Raw genomic sequence first — 16437 nt, forward strand, 5'->3', positions numbered from 1 at the left:
TGACGCTACTACCAAGAATGTATCTGAGGTCCAGAGCAAAGAAAGACTAGCAGCAGAGTTTTTTCGAAATAATTTTCGGATGAAGAATCTTGGAAACAAAACTTTTGAATGTCGTTCATTCCAAAGGCTCTGTGGATTGATGGAAGGAGTTCTAAATCCGAAGGAAAAGACAGTTCGTGCCTCGACTGATACGGTTATTGTTATCCAGTTTGGAGTGCACAAATGCAGTGTGAAGAGGTTTGTGTACGCTTTATTATTCGCTTTTAATTTACCTGCTTCATTACCTTTCATCTTAATTGTATTTCGTTCGGGAGTCCAAATTAAGTTGGCATTTTACATTTCCTAATAAATCTCAGTTTCTTTTTTTCTACCATCGATGACTTCAAAATGTTCTGTTGTTTTACTTTGTTAAGCAAATAAACAGTCTCTTCTTCATTACAATTGTTGCTACGTTTTTATTGAACGGTATCTGCTTCCAGGTTCTATCCCACGCGCTGAGACTGGCGAATGCGCAATACGAAGGGTCCTCTCCGGACCCACACACCCCCTCAAGAGATCTGGGGCCGTACTTATCAAGCTTCTTAGAATTACTCCTAAGAAGTCTGCTAAGAGTTGACTTAAGAGTAAATAAATTCTTCGCTGAAAGCTGCACTTAAAAGTTAGTTATCAAGCGTCTTACTCACACTTTCAGCGAAGTGTAGGACTGAATCTTAAGTGTCACACTCAGAGCTGAATTACGACATTACTATGTGCCGTAAACGGAATTTTAGGTGACGTCATTTCTGTGTCCATAGAAATGACCAATCACGGAAGGGAATCCGTTGTCTAAGAATAAAGAAATATCTTGGAAATATTTAAGTGGACAATGGGAGTGTATATTTTGACAATAAACTACAAAATAATACAAAACAAACTAGTCCCCGCCGGCACTCACGCTACCGCTCCCTCTCTTCTATCGCCCACACACTCACTGACGTCACTCACCTCACGGCCACACACATACGCTACTGTCATAACATTTTCTTTCCAATTCATTAATTAGGTAACTAATTTGAAACTGGTGTGGGTGGCTCTATATATACTAGCCCACTGCAGACACATGCAGAAATCAACAAGGAATCGAAAAGTATTAAATCTGTGACAAAAATAATATCCGCTCTGTCTAAACGATACCGTTTGATCAGCTGCTCGTCATCAAAAAAAAAAAAAACCTTGTTCCGTTCCCTGAACGTTCGCGCACGTCTCTCTCGCCTCAGTGCCATCCCCTGCTGGCAACTCCTAACCACTTAAGACACCTCTGAAGGTCTCTTAAATATCGTGGAGAGTAGGAGTGATTCTTAGACTTAAGAACGTTGATAAAAAGCTTTTATTCTTAAGTTTGAGAGTAGGACTACATTTCGCAAATTCTCAGGACTTAAGTGTAAAATGGCACTCTAAGAAGCTTGATAAGTACGGCCCCTGGTTTTCAGTCGTATAATCCAAGTGTGTTAGTCCGAATTTTCAAAAACCGAACACGATCGGATTAAGATGTTTCCATGGGCTGTCGGAGGCTCATTAAGAGCCAAACTATTTGAGAAATCGAACTAAATTAGAGCATGGACACGTACTGAGTGAGATGGTGTCCACTCAAAATAATCTTACTCATCTCATCATATGAAATGTAACTTACTTCACCGAGTATCATTTATTTATTTATTTATTTTTATTGTGATTACTTATGCAGTATATTGTGAATAAATTGAGAACAGGAATTGTACAAAAGTTTTAGCAACTGTTATGTAAAAGAAAAGGGGTAGGATTAAATAAGCTCTGCTTCTTCCTACTCCTTTTCGAACATGTTGAAAAGAGAAACTGGAAATTGTGATGTATCATGTTGTATGCTTGCATGTTCGAAATAAACTCAAACTTTAGCTGTAATTCATTTAAAATGGACCTATCATGCAAACCAATATTTTTACCAATTGGTACCTGGTTTCAGCACCACCCGCAACCCCAAAAGGGACAAGCGGTAGAAAATGGATGGATGGATGGTACCTGGTTTTGTGTATTTGGGATCCTCATAAGTCATGAAAATTTGAAATCAAACCATGGAGGCGTGGTGGAAATATTTATAAAACAATCTTGCCTTCCTTCGTATTTTCTCCAAACAACCCGTTTCGAATTTTCCCTATTTGTGACATCTTTCACATTGGTGACATCCGCGAATATCTCCATGTATGGTAAAGTTCTACCCAAAGAGCTTTGCGCAAGTCTGCCATTGTAGTCCGACGTTCTGGTGAATTCCTTCTTTTTCTCTATCCTCTTGTTGTGGGGCAGACTGGCTCGCACATGCACATGCATCCTCCACTGCTGCCCATTCTAATACAAAGTAGTGTATGGTTCTAACGTTTATCCGTCAGTAGACTCCATATGGAAGCGCTAAAAATGGCTGTCGGGGAGAAACCGCAGTCGAGGTGGAGGCACGTAAATAAGACCGCCCACAAAACGGTGCATCCTGAAGAGACGGTCAGAAAGTGGCTTGAAGATGGTCCATAAAATATCATCTATGCAACATTTTGCCCAAAGACCCACCATTACATGTTATGTAGACCACAAGAACGTGGTGTAAATGAAGAAAAAAAAATCATATGACCCCCTTTAAATGCAGTTGGTTTTTTTATGTATGGCGCCCTCCTGAGGACATAGTGTGAAAATACACCGCGTTTTTAATATGCCTTTCTCCTGAAGCAGAGCCTCATTTTTTGTCTTAGACTTAGACAAACTTTATTGATCCACAAGTGAAATTGTTCCACACAGTAGCTCAGTTACAAGGGATGGAAAGGATAATGCAGGTATAAAGTACACAACAATTTTAAATATAATGTCTTTTGTTTTAGACATAGGGCAACAATAATGGCCCCTGTACTTTTAATACATTAAGGATAAGGAAACCCAATTCACTCTCTTGTTATGGACATGTCGGCATTTTGTGTTTAATCCTTTTCCCCCCTCATATGCAGGACCCTCCGAATGCCTATAAAGTGCTTGACCCAAGATTGATGTTATTGATCCGTGTCAGGCTACTGCGATCATGTCACAAAAGTCAAGGTGGGCTTTGGCTTTTAGTGTTCATGCATTTACAGCAGTGATTCTCAAACTGTGGTATGTGTACCACTCGTCGTCGTGGTACATGGGCTTCATCTAGTGCAGTGGTTCTTAACCTTGTTGGAGGTACCGAACCCCACCAGTTTCATATGTGCATTCACCGAAACCTCCTTTTTTTTCAAATTCAAGACAAAGTTATTATATGTTTTTGGTAACACTTCAGTATGAGGAACATATTCTAAGTAACAAAGACTTAATTTAGAGTTATTTGGTTAGGGTTAGTGTTCGGGTTAGGGTTAGGGCCAGGGTTAGGGTTATAATAAGGCCATGCCGAATAAGGCATTAATAAGTACTTAATAATGACTAGTTAAGAGCCAATATGTTACTAATTTGCATGTTACTAAGCAACTAATTAATGGTGGATATGTTCCCCATACTAAAGTGTTACCATGTTTTTTTTTACTGGTGCACAAAATGAACCGTGCATGAACATCACCTTGTTCAAACAACAAAACCAACATACTGCATTAACTCACAACAAATTACACACCTGCAAATCAGTCTGACTTCTGCTGTTGCCGTATCCGTAATACGCCAATGGGGAGAAGTTTTTATTTACACAATGAGTCGGGTGTGTTTTGACCTCCGCCGAACCCCTGAGCCAGACTCACCGAACCCCTAGTGTTCGATCGAACCCAGGTTAAGAACCACTGATCTAGTGGTACGCTAAATAATCACTTAATCTATTAAGTGTTTTATTTTCCCATATTCAAACACAGTGTTGCTGTGTGAAATGTTACAGTGGCCATATACTTAAGTTAAACCGCTGCCTGATCTTTAATGAATACGTTGGCCTACTGTGCTACTGTATTTTAATGTTGGTCATTTTGATGGTACTTGAAGAGTGTTTTCAAACTCTGGTGTTTTCAGAGTTTGAGAACCACTGATCTACAATATTAGCAGCCTTTCACCTCAGCTTGCAGTAATGAAGAAGGGAGGGGTGAATACTGCAATGCTGCGACACAGCTGCCCACCTTCCATGACTTGGAGCGCCCTCTTGTGGTGTGAATAAGGAATTGCAAGGGGTAGGTGTAAAATGTTGATTTTCCACACTTGAACCAAGTTGATGGTACATTTTATTTGCACCCCCCTGCCCTTTTGCACCCAATGTTCACAACTTTTTTCTGCAACACAAAATTATTAATGTTACACAACATGAGCTACAACAAATAATCACAGCTTTTATCAAGACGGTACAATTCAAACGACGACAACACTGTTATGACTATCTTTCAATATTGCAGTTATCTGATAGGTAATAATGTCACCTCTTACATACAAATCTATACATACAATCTATGTTCACAAAAGGTGCTGTCAATTCATGCTACAGTGCTGTGCTAAGTAAAAGTAAAGTTTAACAAAAATGATGAGACTTCTCTCTGGATGTTATTCCTTTAGGAACTACAACTTTAGGAACCGCAATGTAAGACATCTGTGGTTGTAAAAAAAAAAGGGGAAAAAAAGTGCTTCATGACAACATTCACTCACGGAAATGAGAGACAATAAAGTGTCTGTTGTGTGTTGAAATAAAAATCGCTGTACATGAGTAGTTCTGGAATATGTTCTGTTCAGTGCAGTGAGCTGGGCATGCAGTCACACAGAGCCCTCCTCTCGGCTCTCAGCACCAGAGTTTCTGTCTGCAACACAAATACCACACATTTACAATTAAAAGATGCTCATAAGCCCACACACCGCCACCAGGGGGCGTATTACCCTTAAGACATTGGTGTCCAACTCAAGGCCCCAGGGCCAGGTCTGGCCGCTACATTCTGGAAATAATGTGCCCCAATAAAGCACTTATTCTTTCTGACTAAATGTAGTCGTTTTTTTCCACTTTAACAGAAAATGTGCATGTCTTTTAAACATTCACATTATCTCATCATGAAACAAATAATACAAATTCCAATTATGTTTTTTGTTGAATTCAAAATGATAGCTTAAATATCTGCTTGTCACCCTGATTTAGGATTTCAAAGCAAGCAAACCATTAATTTGTCCGTAAAAGTATAATAAATACCAAGGCAAGTGTGTAATCAGGTAAATATACACAACAGTCATACTTATTCACTATGTTACAAGCGGCTCTGAGGGCAGCCATAACTACGATGTTGCTTTCAATGAAAACGAGTTTGACTTTAAGAGATCCTGGAGACAGCCATGTGCCATTCAGTTATTTTGGCTGTGATGAACAGTATGCGAAATTAGCCAGAGAGGATTTACTGGTTTTCAGTCGCAATAGACTTAGACTTACGCAAACTTTATTGATCTACAAGGGAAATTGTTCCACACAGTAAGGATAATGCAGGTATAAAGTAGACCGTAGTAGCAATATAAAATATAACATTTATGTTATATTTACATATTATATATATACAGTATATAATATATACTGATATATTATTATATTATAATATATTTTTATATAATATATACAATATATATAATATAATATTACAGCATGTGTAACAGCTGCAGCAAAAAAAAAAGGGCAGCATAAAATAGAGAGCAGATCAATACAATAAATACAATACAAAGAAATGGCAGATTAAAAAATGCAATTTTTGACCCAACATTTATCTGACCATGAATTAATGCAAGCCTTTGTTAATATTTTATCAATTATATTTTATATTTAAATGTTTCCACTAGATGGCGCTCCTTTTAACCTAGTTAAAGCATGCAGAAAAATATTTGTTTTCTACAAGGGATCTTTAACAATGAAATAGGTGTGTGTTTCTCACTCTATTTCTTAATGTTTGGAATGGTGTGTATTCATAAATATTTAAAAAATGCTATGGTGTTTTTCTGTTGTTTATTTTCCTGATTTAAAAAAAACCCAGCAGAGTCATGTAAAAAACATACTGCAGGCCGTTCAAGCATTGAAATGACAAAAATGTCATTAATAATGCTTATTTTTATTTCAGGCAGAAGTATTTTTAAAATACTGACTTGTTTTCATTGTGAATTACATTTTATTTTACAGGAGTTGGGGGGGAAAAACTGACATTTGCAGACCCCATGACTCCGTCCTTCAATCAATCAATCAATCAAAATTGATTTATATAGCCCTAAATCACAAGTGTCTCAAAGGAAGCCACAACGACATCCCCGGCAAGAAAAAACTCAACCCAATGGGTCCTTGAGTGTGAGTAAAAAACTAACAGTAGGTAATCGATCCTTTGAGTGCCTATATAATACTAATAAACAAATACTCCTTAAAATGTATTTTTGTCATCATGTGGCAACCTCAACAATTGACCTGTCTTTAAACTTTGGGGTAAAATGCTGCCCTTTTGTTTGTCAACGGCATTACAATACTGTTGAAACCTTTAACGTTTTACAGCCTTACCAAGAAAAAGCAAAATAAAGCATACAAATATGGAGCTACATATGACATTGCAACCTACCCTGGCATCCAGATTGAATGCAGTCTTTTTGAGGTCCAACAGGGCCCTCTGCATGAACTCAAATGCATGGCAGTCAACACACGGGCGACCTGTAATAAAAAAGTACACTGTAAAAAAAACGGTCATCTACTGGCAGCTACGGCTGCCAAACGAAAACCATAAAATTAAAGTAAAAACATTATAAACCAAATAATGATCAAAAACATTATATTTACAGAAATTTTCCTGAAACGTTTTGCGGAAAAATATCGTAATTTTAAAGATTTTTACTAAATTATTAAGATCAACCACCTTTAATAAAGTGATGATGCAAACAGTTCTGCAGAAAAATACCTTTATTCTACAGAGTTTTTCCAAATTATTACGATCAAACACCTTTAATGAAGTGACAATGCTGGCAGTTCCACAGAAAAATACCATTATTTTACAGATTTTTTCTGAATTGTTAAGATCAACCACCTTTAATAAAGTGACGATGCAAACAGTTCTGCAGAAAAATACCTTTATTATAAGCGGTAGAAAATGGATGAATGGATAGATTGTTAGTAGGGATGTCTGATAATGGCTTTTTGCCGATATTCCGATATTGTCCAACTCTTTAATTACCGATACCGATATCAACCGATACCAATATCAACCGATATATACAGTCGTGGAATTAACACATTATTATCCCTAATTTGGACAACCAGGTATGGTGAAGATAAGGTACTTAAAAAAAATAATAATAAAATAAGATAAATAAATTAAAAACATTTTCTTTAATAAAAAAGAAAGTAAAACAATATAAAAACAGTTACATAGAAACTAGTAATTAATGAAAATTAGTAAAATTAACTGTTAAAGGTTAGTACTATTAGTGGACCAGCAGCACGCACAATCATGCGTGCTTACGGACTGTGTCCCTTGCCGACTGTATTGTTATACCCATCCATCCATCCATTTTCTACCGCTTATTCCCTTCGGGATCGCGGGGGGTGCTGTTATATATTGATATATAATGTAGGAACCAGAATATTAATAACAGAAAGAAACAACCCTTTTGTGAAAATGGGTGAGGGAGTTTTTTTTGGGTTGGTGCACTAATTGTAAGTGTATCTTGTGTTTTTTCTGTTGATTTAATAAAAAAACAAAACAGATACCGATAATAAAAAAAAACAATACCGATGATTTCTGATATTACATTTTAACGCATTTATCGGCCGATAATATCCACCTGCCGATATTATCTCTAATTGTTAGTATGGACATAGACTTTTATATAACAAGCTACATATTTAATGAAAGATAATTACTGTACTTTTACATGAATTTGAAAGTAATTTAAGAAAACAGAAAATGCTACGTAAAATTAATTTGGTATTTTTCTGTAAAAAAAATAGAAATATACATAGTTTGTCATTACTGGCATATTACTTAAAATAACAGGCGGATTGTTTATTTACAGATCATGTCTTCAATTCTACAGTTTTATAAACTATTTAAAAAAAATGGAAAAATTACAGTAGAAATTATTAACCATAAAAATAGGATTTTTTTTTTACAGTGTATTGAACTGGTGCTGCTTTGTAATATCATTGTAACATTCATAAGCAAAGTCACTCCCTTTTCATGTGGTACAGCATTCATCAATTATCCCTGGAGTCTTGCATGGTTTAAACAGGCATTAGAAAAAAAGGTTGAAAACACCTACTTTCCGCGGGGATGACCGTCCCCGTTTCCTGCTCAGCATCAGCACTGCCGAGACACAGAAGAAGCTGCGCCGTCAGGAGGAGCATCAGTCCTCTGGATGCCATGATTCCAATACCTGTGATTCCGTCATGATCTTGTCAATAACAAGATGCGTGCTTGTACACAAATTACTAATTAACGCGACCGTCATAATCAATACAAATCATATAAATGTATTCGGTGTTTCATTGCATTATGGACGCACGGACGTACCTTGCTGAAATGGACGACGTGTGCTCACTTACCCTCAATATGTCGACGATGTTTGCCTGAGAATTGCAGGTCAGCTTGGCCGAGGAGAATTGTTTTAATGTAGACGCGAACGATTGCGCATGTGCGGAGATTGCCGTGTTCTTTGAGGTCAAAAACAGATTTCAAAATAAAAGAACTGACCAGCGGCTGGACATCGCATTTAAAATAATATACAGCTTTTTTATGTATTTACTATTCATTATTAACTATCTGTTCCGATTTCAATATTATAATTATTTTTTGTAGTTATTTTCAACATTGTTATTATTTTCCCTTGCACTGCACAAACTTGTTTTCTTTTTTAAACTCATAGTTGCTTATTGGTATTAAATTTTTCTCAACACATTTGTTTTTTTCTCTACTTTGCCGCTGAATCAAAATCCTTTCAAAACTTTGCTCCAGATTGTACATGTGCATTTATTTACTTTTAATATAAGTATGGGTTTCTGTTTATTTTTCTCAGTGTGCTGATGATGTCTCCACCAGTAAGACAATCACTGTCTACTCAAAGCAGAAGCCTGGTTGAATGCAGATGTGAGAGCACTGCTGAAGACTATATACAAACCCCGTTTCCATATGAGTTGGGAAATTGTGTTAGATGTAAATATAAACGGAACACATTGATTTGCAAATCCTTTTCAACCCATATTCAGTTGAATGCACTACAAAGACAAGATATTTGATGTTCAAAGTCATACTTATTTTTTTTTGCAAATAATAATTAACTTAGAATTTCATGGCTGCAACACGTGCCAAAGTAGTTGGGAAAGGGCATGTTCACCACTGTGTTACATGGCCTTTCCTTTTAACAACACTCAGTAAACGTTTGGGAACTGAGGAGACACATTTTTTAAGCTTCTCAGGTGGAATTCTTTCCCATTCTTGCTTGATGTACAGCTTAAGTTGTTCAACAGTCCGGGGGTCTCCGTTGTGGTATTTTAGGCTTCATAATGCGCCACACATTTTCAATGGGAGACAGGTCTGGACTACAGGCAGGCCAGTCTAGTACCCGCACTCTTTTACTATGAAGCCACGTTGATGTAACACATGGCTTGTCATTGTCTTGCTGAAATCAATCAATCAATCAATCAATCAATCAATGTTTATTTATATAGCCCTAAATCACAAGTGTCTCAAAGGGCTGTACAAGCCACAACGACATCCTCGGTACAGAGCCCACATACGGGCAAGGAAAAACTCACCCCAGTGGGACGTCGGTGAATGACTATGAGAAACCTTGGAGAGGACCGCATATGTGGGTAACCCCCACCCTCTAGGGGAGACCGAAAGCAATGGATGTCGAGTGGGTCTGACATAACATTGTGAAAGTCCAGTCCACAGTGGATCCAACACATCAGCGGGAGTCCAGTCCACAGCGGGGCCAACAGGAAACCATCCCGAGCGGAGACGGGTCAGCAGCGCAGAGATGTCCCCAACCGATGCACAGGCTAGTGGTCCACCCGGGGTCCCGGCTCTGGACAGCCAGCACTTCATCCATGGCCACCGGACCTATGCAACTCCCCCTCGCAAGGGACAGGGGAGAAGAGGAGAGAAGAAAAGAAACGGCAGATCAACTGGTCTAAAAAAGGGGGGGTCTATTTAAAGGCTAGATTATACAAATGAGTTTTAAGATGGGACTTAAATGCTTCTACTGAGGTAGCATCTCTAACTGTTACCGGGAGGGCATTCCAGAGTACTGGAGCCCGAATAGAAAACGCTCTATAGCCCGCAGACTTTTTTTTGGCTCTGGGAATCACTAATAAGCCAGAGTTCTTTGAACGCAGATTTCTTGCCGGGACATATGGTACAATACAATCGGCGAGATAGGCTGGAGCTAAACCGTGTAATATTTTATACGTAAGTAGTAAAACCTTAAAGTCGCATCTTAAGTGCACAGGAAGCCAGTGCAAGTGAGCCAGTATAGGCGTAATATGATCAAACTTTCTTGTTTTTGTCAAAAGCCTTGCAGCCGCATTTTGTACCAACTGTAATCTTTTAATGCTAGACATAGGGAGGCCCGAAAATAATACGTTACAGTAATCGAGACGAGACGTAACGAACGCATGAATAATGATCTCAGCGTCGCTAGTGGACAAGATGGAACGAATTTTAGCGATATTACGGAGATGAAAGAAGGCCGTTTTAGTAACACTCTTAATGTGTGACTCAAACGAGAGAGTTGGGTCGAAGATAATACCCAGATTCTTTACCGAGTCGCCTTGTTTAATTGTTTGGTTGTCAAATGTTAAGGTGGTATTATTAAATAGATGTTGGTGTCTAGCAGGACCGATAATCAGCATTTCCGTTTTCTTAGCGTTGAGTTGCAAAAAGTTAGCGGACATCCATTGTTTAATTTCATTAAGACACGCCTCCAGCTGACTACAGTCCGGCGTGTTGGTCAGCTTTAGGGGCATGTAGAGTTGAGTGTCATCAGCATAACAGTGAAAGCTAACACCGTACTTGCGTATGATGTCACCCAGCGGCAGCATGTAAATACTAAAGAGTGCAGGGCCAAGAACCGAACCCTGGGGAACTCCGCACGTTACCTTGACATAGTCCGAGGTCACATTGTTATGGGAGACGCACTGCATCCTGTCAGTAAGATAAGAGTTAAACCAAGACAAGGCTAAGTCTGACATACCAATACGTGTTTTGATACGCTCTAATAAAATATTATGATCGACGGTATCGAAAGCGGCGCTAAGATCAAGAAGCAGCAACATAGATGACGCATCAGAATCCATCGTTAGCAATAGATCATTAGTCATTTTTGCGAGGGCTGTCTCCGTAGAGTGATTTGCCCTGAAACCGGATTGAAAAGGTTCACAGAGATTGTTAGTCACTAAGTGTTCATTTAGCTGCTGTGCAACAGTTTTTTCGAGAATTTTGGAAATAAACGGAAGGTGGGAGACCGGTCGGTAGTTTACCATGAGGTCAGGATCGAGGTTAGGTCTTTTGAGCAGAGGATGAATAACCGCTTTTTTGAATGCTAGGGGAACAGTGCCGGAGGAAAGTGATAAGTTTATAATATTTAACACTGATGGACCTAATAATACAAACAGTTCCTTGATAAGTTTCCCAGGAAGTGGGTCAAGTAAACATGTTGTTTGTTTTATCCCACTTACACGCTGTAATAATTCCTCCAATGTTATTTCATCAAAGAGAGAGAAACTATTTTGGAGGGCAGTGTCCGTCGTATATACAGTCGTATTTGTGTTAATAGAACCCAGTTGTAGCTGGGATGCGTTGTCTTTAATCTCCTTTCTAATGAGTTCAATTTTCTTATTAAAGAAATTCATAAAATCATCTGCCGAGTGGGTGGAGCTACTGGGAGGAGTCCCTTGTTGGGTTAGCGATGCTACTGTACTAAACAGAAATTTAGGATCGTTTTTGTTGAGGCGGATGAGATTTGAGTAGTATTTAGCTTTAGCTAAGGTAAGCATGCGTTTATAAGTTATTAAACTATCAGTCCATGCTTGATGGAAAACCTCAAGTTTAGTCGCGCGCCATTTGCGTTCCAGTTTTCTACATGATAATTTATGAGCTCTAATTTCTTCTGTAAACCATGGGGTGCGCCTTTTAGGGGCCCTTTTTTGCTTTAGCGGTGCTATACTATCAATAATTTCGCGCAAGGCATCGTCAAAGTTGTTAGTGAGTTTATCAATAGAGCCGACATAATTTGGGAATGGTGCTATTACCGAAGGCAGTAGGTCAGCAAGAGTCATCGTTGTGGCAGCATTAATGTTGCGGCCGCTATAGCAGTTATTATTATTATTAGCTTGTTGACAAAGAGTCAAAACTTCAAATTTTATAAGGTAATGATCGGACATTACTTTAGTATATGGAAGTATCATAACTTTGGAGGTGGTGACACCCCTGACAAGCACTAGATCTATTGTATTACCGTTGCGATGCGTGGGTTCATGTATTATTTGTGTAAGACCACAGCTATCAATTATGGTTTGGAGCGCCACGCACTGAGGGTCCGATGGGGTATTCATATGGATATTAAAGTCCCCCATTATGATTATATTGTCGGCGTGCGTCACTAGATCAGCAACGAACTCTGAGAATTCACTGATAAAGTCCGAATAGGGCCCAGGGGGGCGGTAGATAACAGCCAGGTCGAGAGGTAGCGGTGTGACAGACCTCATAGTAAGCACCTCAAACGATTTATATTTATTATTTAGGTTAGGGGTAAGGTTGAAATTTTCATTGTATATTAGTGCGACACCCCCTCCCCTTTTAAGAGGGCGGGCAACATGCACATTCGTATAGTTAGGAGGAGATGCCTCATTGAGCGCAAAAAATTCGTCTGGTTTGAGCCAGGTTTCGCTAAGACCAATGACGTTAAGATTGTTGTCTCTAATGACCTCATTAACCAATAACGCCTTGGGAGACAATGATCTTATGTTTAAAAAGCCCATATTATAGGTATTGGGCTGTTTTGACGAGTTTTTGTTAAGATTATCCGTAGTGGCAATATTAACAATGTTGCGTTTATTATGCGTAGTGCACTTTAAATAGTTTCGACCATATCTAGGAATTGATATGACGGGAATTTTCCGATTGTTTGCTTGGTGCTGCAATAGACTGGACATATCATAATTCGCCACCTCAGTAGAATGCATGTCCACCTCTGACACAGACACAACAGAAAAAACATTATGTGAATTGTGTATTATTCTAAGAGAATTGCTATGCGTACATGGATTATCCAGCCTGGCGCTGGCTAGTTCTAGCTTAACTGACTCCTCACCCGGACTAACAGACATTGTAATTGCCTGTGACCGGGCTTGCTCTAGTGTAGTCAGTCAAGTGAGACTTAAATAGTAGTCTATGTTTCTAGACAGGATGATGGCGCCTTCCTGGTTAGGGTGAAGGCCGTCTCTCATCAGCAAGCCTGGTTTGCCCCAGAAAGAGGGCCAGTTATCAATAAACGTTAGTCCCTGCTTATTTGAAATAAGCAGGGGCGTCCATGGTAACGTTGCTTGGATGGCAACATATGTTGCTCCAAAACCTGTATGTACCTTTCCGCATTAATGGTGCCTTCACAGATGTGTAAGTTACCCATGTCTTGGGCACTAATACACCCCCATACCATCACAGATGCTGGCTTTTGAACTTTGCGCCTATAAAAATCCGGATGGTTGTTTTCCTCTTTGGTCCGGAGGACACGACGTCCACAGTTTCCAAAAACAATTTGAAATGTGGACTCGTCAGACCACAGAACACTTTTCCACTTTGTATCAGTCCATCTTAGATGAGCTCAGGCCCAGCGAAGCCGACGGCGTTTCTGGGTGTTGTTGATAAACGGTTTTCGCCTTGTATAGGAGAGTTTTAACTTGCACTTACAGATGTAGCGACCAACTGTAGTTACTAACAGTGGGTTTCTGAAGTGTTCCTGAGCCTATGTGGTGATATCCTTTACACACTGATGTCGCTTGTTGATGCAGTACAGCCTGAGGGATCGAAGGTCACAGGCTTAGCTGCTTACGTGCAGTGATTTCTCCAGATTCTCTGAACCCTTTGATGATATTACGGACCGTAGATGGTGAAATCCCTAAATTCCTTGCAATAGCTGGTTGAGAAAGGTTTTTCTTAAACTGTTCAACAATTTGCTCACGCATTTGTTGACAAAGTGGTGACCCTCGCCCCATCCTTGTTTGTGAATGACTGAGCATTTTATGGAATCTACTTTTATACCCAATCATGGCACCCACCTGTTCCCAATTTGCCTGTTCACCTGTGAGATGTTCCAAATAAGTGTTTGATGAGAATTCCTCAACTTTATCAGTATTTATTGCCACCTTTCCCAACTTCTTTGTCACGTGTTGCTGGCATCAAATTCTATAGTTAATGATTATTTGCAAAAAAAAATTGTTTTTATCAGTTTGAACATCAAATATGTTGTCTTTGTAGCATATCCAACTGAATATGGGTTGAAAATGATTTGCAAATCATTGTATTCCGTTTATATTTACATCTAACACAATTTCCCAACTCATATGGAAACAGGGTTTGTACTTCAAGGCAACATTTAAGAAGAGAGCTGGACGCGGGCATTAAGAGGGCTGAAGCCTCCTATTCACAAAAGATCCTGCAGGGTGACTTCACCTCCAATGATCCTGAGAGCAAGTGGAAAGGCATCAAGTGCATAAACTGCAACACCCAGGGTACATAATTCCCAAAGGACCCTTCCCTGCCAGATGCCCTCAACCAGATCCCTGGATGTGTGTTGAGCTCCCTCCTCTTCACACTGCTGACCTGGGACTGCACTTAACACCCTACTATGAAGTAAGCGGACGACACAGCAGTAGTGGGACGCATCAAAGACAATGATGAGTCAGAGTATGGAGAAGAGGTAGAACATCTGGGGGATGCATGCAAAAGCAACAATCTTTGCATCAATGTAAAGAAGACCATGGTGGACTTCAGGAAGGTCCACCATGATTCGTACATTTTCAGAATGTGCTTGTTCTATTTCTAAACAAAGAAAACAATCTGAAGTTGTCTTTATTTTAAAGTTATCGGGCCGTGATTTTACCAGTCCGGCCCACCTGGGAGTAGATTTTACTCCATGTGGCCCTCGATCTAAAATTAGTTTGACACCCCTGTCCTATTGTGTTTATATTGCATACCATCATTTTTGTGGCGCTCATTCTGGGACTACAGGTACTAAATTTGGTGCCATCTCATATGTCTCATGTGTGCCGGTATGGCAATAAGAGTCCTTGAAGACGTTCATCTGCATTATAAAGAATATAAACTGCTTCCTATAGCACCATAGATCAGTGGTCCCCCCCCGCACAAGAAATAAATAAAAATTACTTTTTTTTTTTTTTTATTAAATCAACATAGAAAACACAAGATACACTTACAATTAGTGCACCAACCCAAAAAAACCTCCCTCCCCCATTTACACTCATTCACACAAAAGGGTTGCTTCTTTCTGTTATTAATATTTCTGGTTCCTACATTATATATCAATATAGATCAATACAGTCTGCAGGGATACAGTCTGTAAGCACACATAATTGTATTTTTTTATGACAAAAAAAAAAAATACCATGCCTCCCATCCCGAAATACAATCATGTGTGCTTACGGACTGTATCCCTGCAGACTGTATTGATCTATATTGATGTATAATGTATATATTGTGTTTTTTATGTTGATTTAATGAATTAAGAAAATAATATATATATATATTTTTTAATTTCTTGTGCGGCCCGGTACCAATCGGTCCACGGACCGGTACCGGGCCGCGGCCCGGTGGTTGGGGACCACTGCCATAGAATCAGAATCAGAATCAGAATAGTTTTATTGCCATTGTTTGAGAACGGGTTCACAAACTAGGGATTTTTCTTGGTGCAATCGTGCAACATAAAACACATATAACACATATTTGGTAATAAAAAGAGCTGTAACTGAGCTATCAGATAGACTTAGAAGGAATTCAAGGAATTCAAGGAGCTACTGTTAGGAGTTATTGTTCATTTGCCTGATGGCCGAGGGGAAAAAACTGTTCAGGTGGCGGGAGGTGTGGTTCTGGATGGAGATGATAATTAATACAACAGTGCTGCAAAATGAAAATATTTTCATACTATTCTAAATTGTGAGTTGTTTTAGCTTTGCAGGGGCAGGTAATCACACACACAAAAATAAAATAAACATAAACTTAATCAATCATTAATTTAAAAAAAATAGAATTAATATACAGTGGACAGCCTGTGAAATCTCAATAAAAACATGTTTTATTACATTCTAAATTGTGAGCTGTTGTTTTTGGCTACAAAGTTTCACCCCAAAAAAGTTGTTCACTATACAATTTTCATAATTAAATTGTATTAGAAATAATATTATATTGTATTTTCTTGTAAAAAAAGAGCATCAATTAT

At 38.8% G+C, this 16437-nt stretch overlaps 1 protein-coding gene across 1 annotated transcript; it reads right to left on the reverse strand.

The window, feature by feature from the left end:
• Positions 1 to 4202: 4202 nt before the first annotated feature.
• nicol1 (NELL2 interacting cell ontogeny regulator 1) lies at positions 4203 to 8629 on the reverse strand. Its single transcript, XM_062067015.1, has 4 exons — positions 8531 to 8629; positions 8248 to 8361; positions 6555 to 6643; positions 4203 to 4784 (listed from the first exon to the last, which is right to left on the reverse strand). The coding sequence occupies exons 2-4, from the start codon at positions 8348 to 8350 to the stop codon at positions 4716 to 4718; spliced, it is 261 nt and encodes an 86-aa protein (XP_061922999.1). The 5' UTR covers positions 8351 to 8361; positions 8531 to 8629; the 3' UTR covers positions 4203 to 4715.
• Positions 8630 to 16437: the final 7808 nt, after the last annotated feature.

Source organism: Entelurus aequoreus, linkage group LG12 (assembly GCF_033978785.1).
Source record: "Entelurus aequoreus isolate RoL-2023_Sb linkage group LG12, RoL_Eaeq_v1.1, whole genome shotgun sequence".
Classification (NCBI taxonomy): domain Eukaryota; kingdom Metazoa; phylum Chordata; class Actinopteri; order Syngnathiformes; family Syngnathidae; genus Entelurus; species Entelurus aequoreus.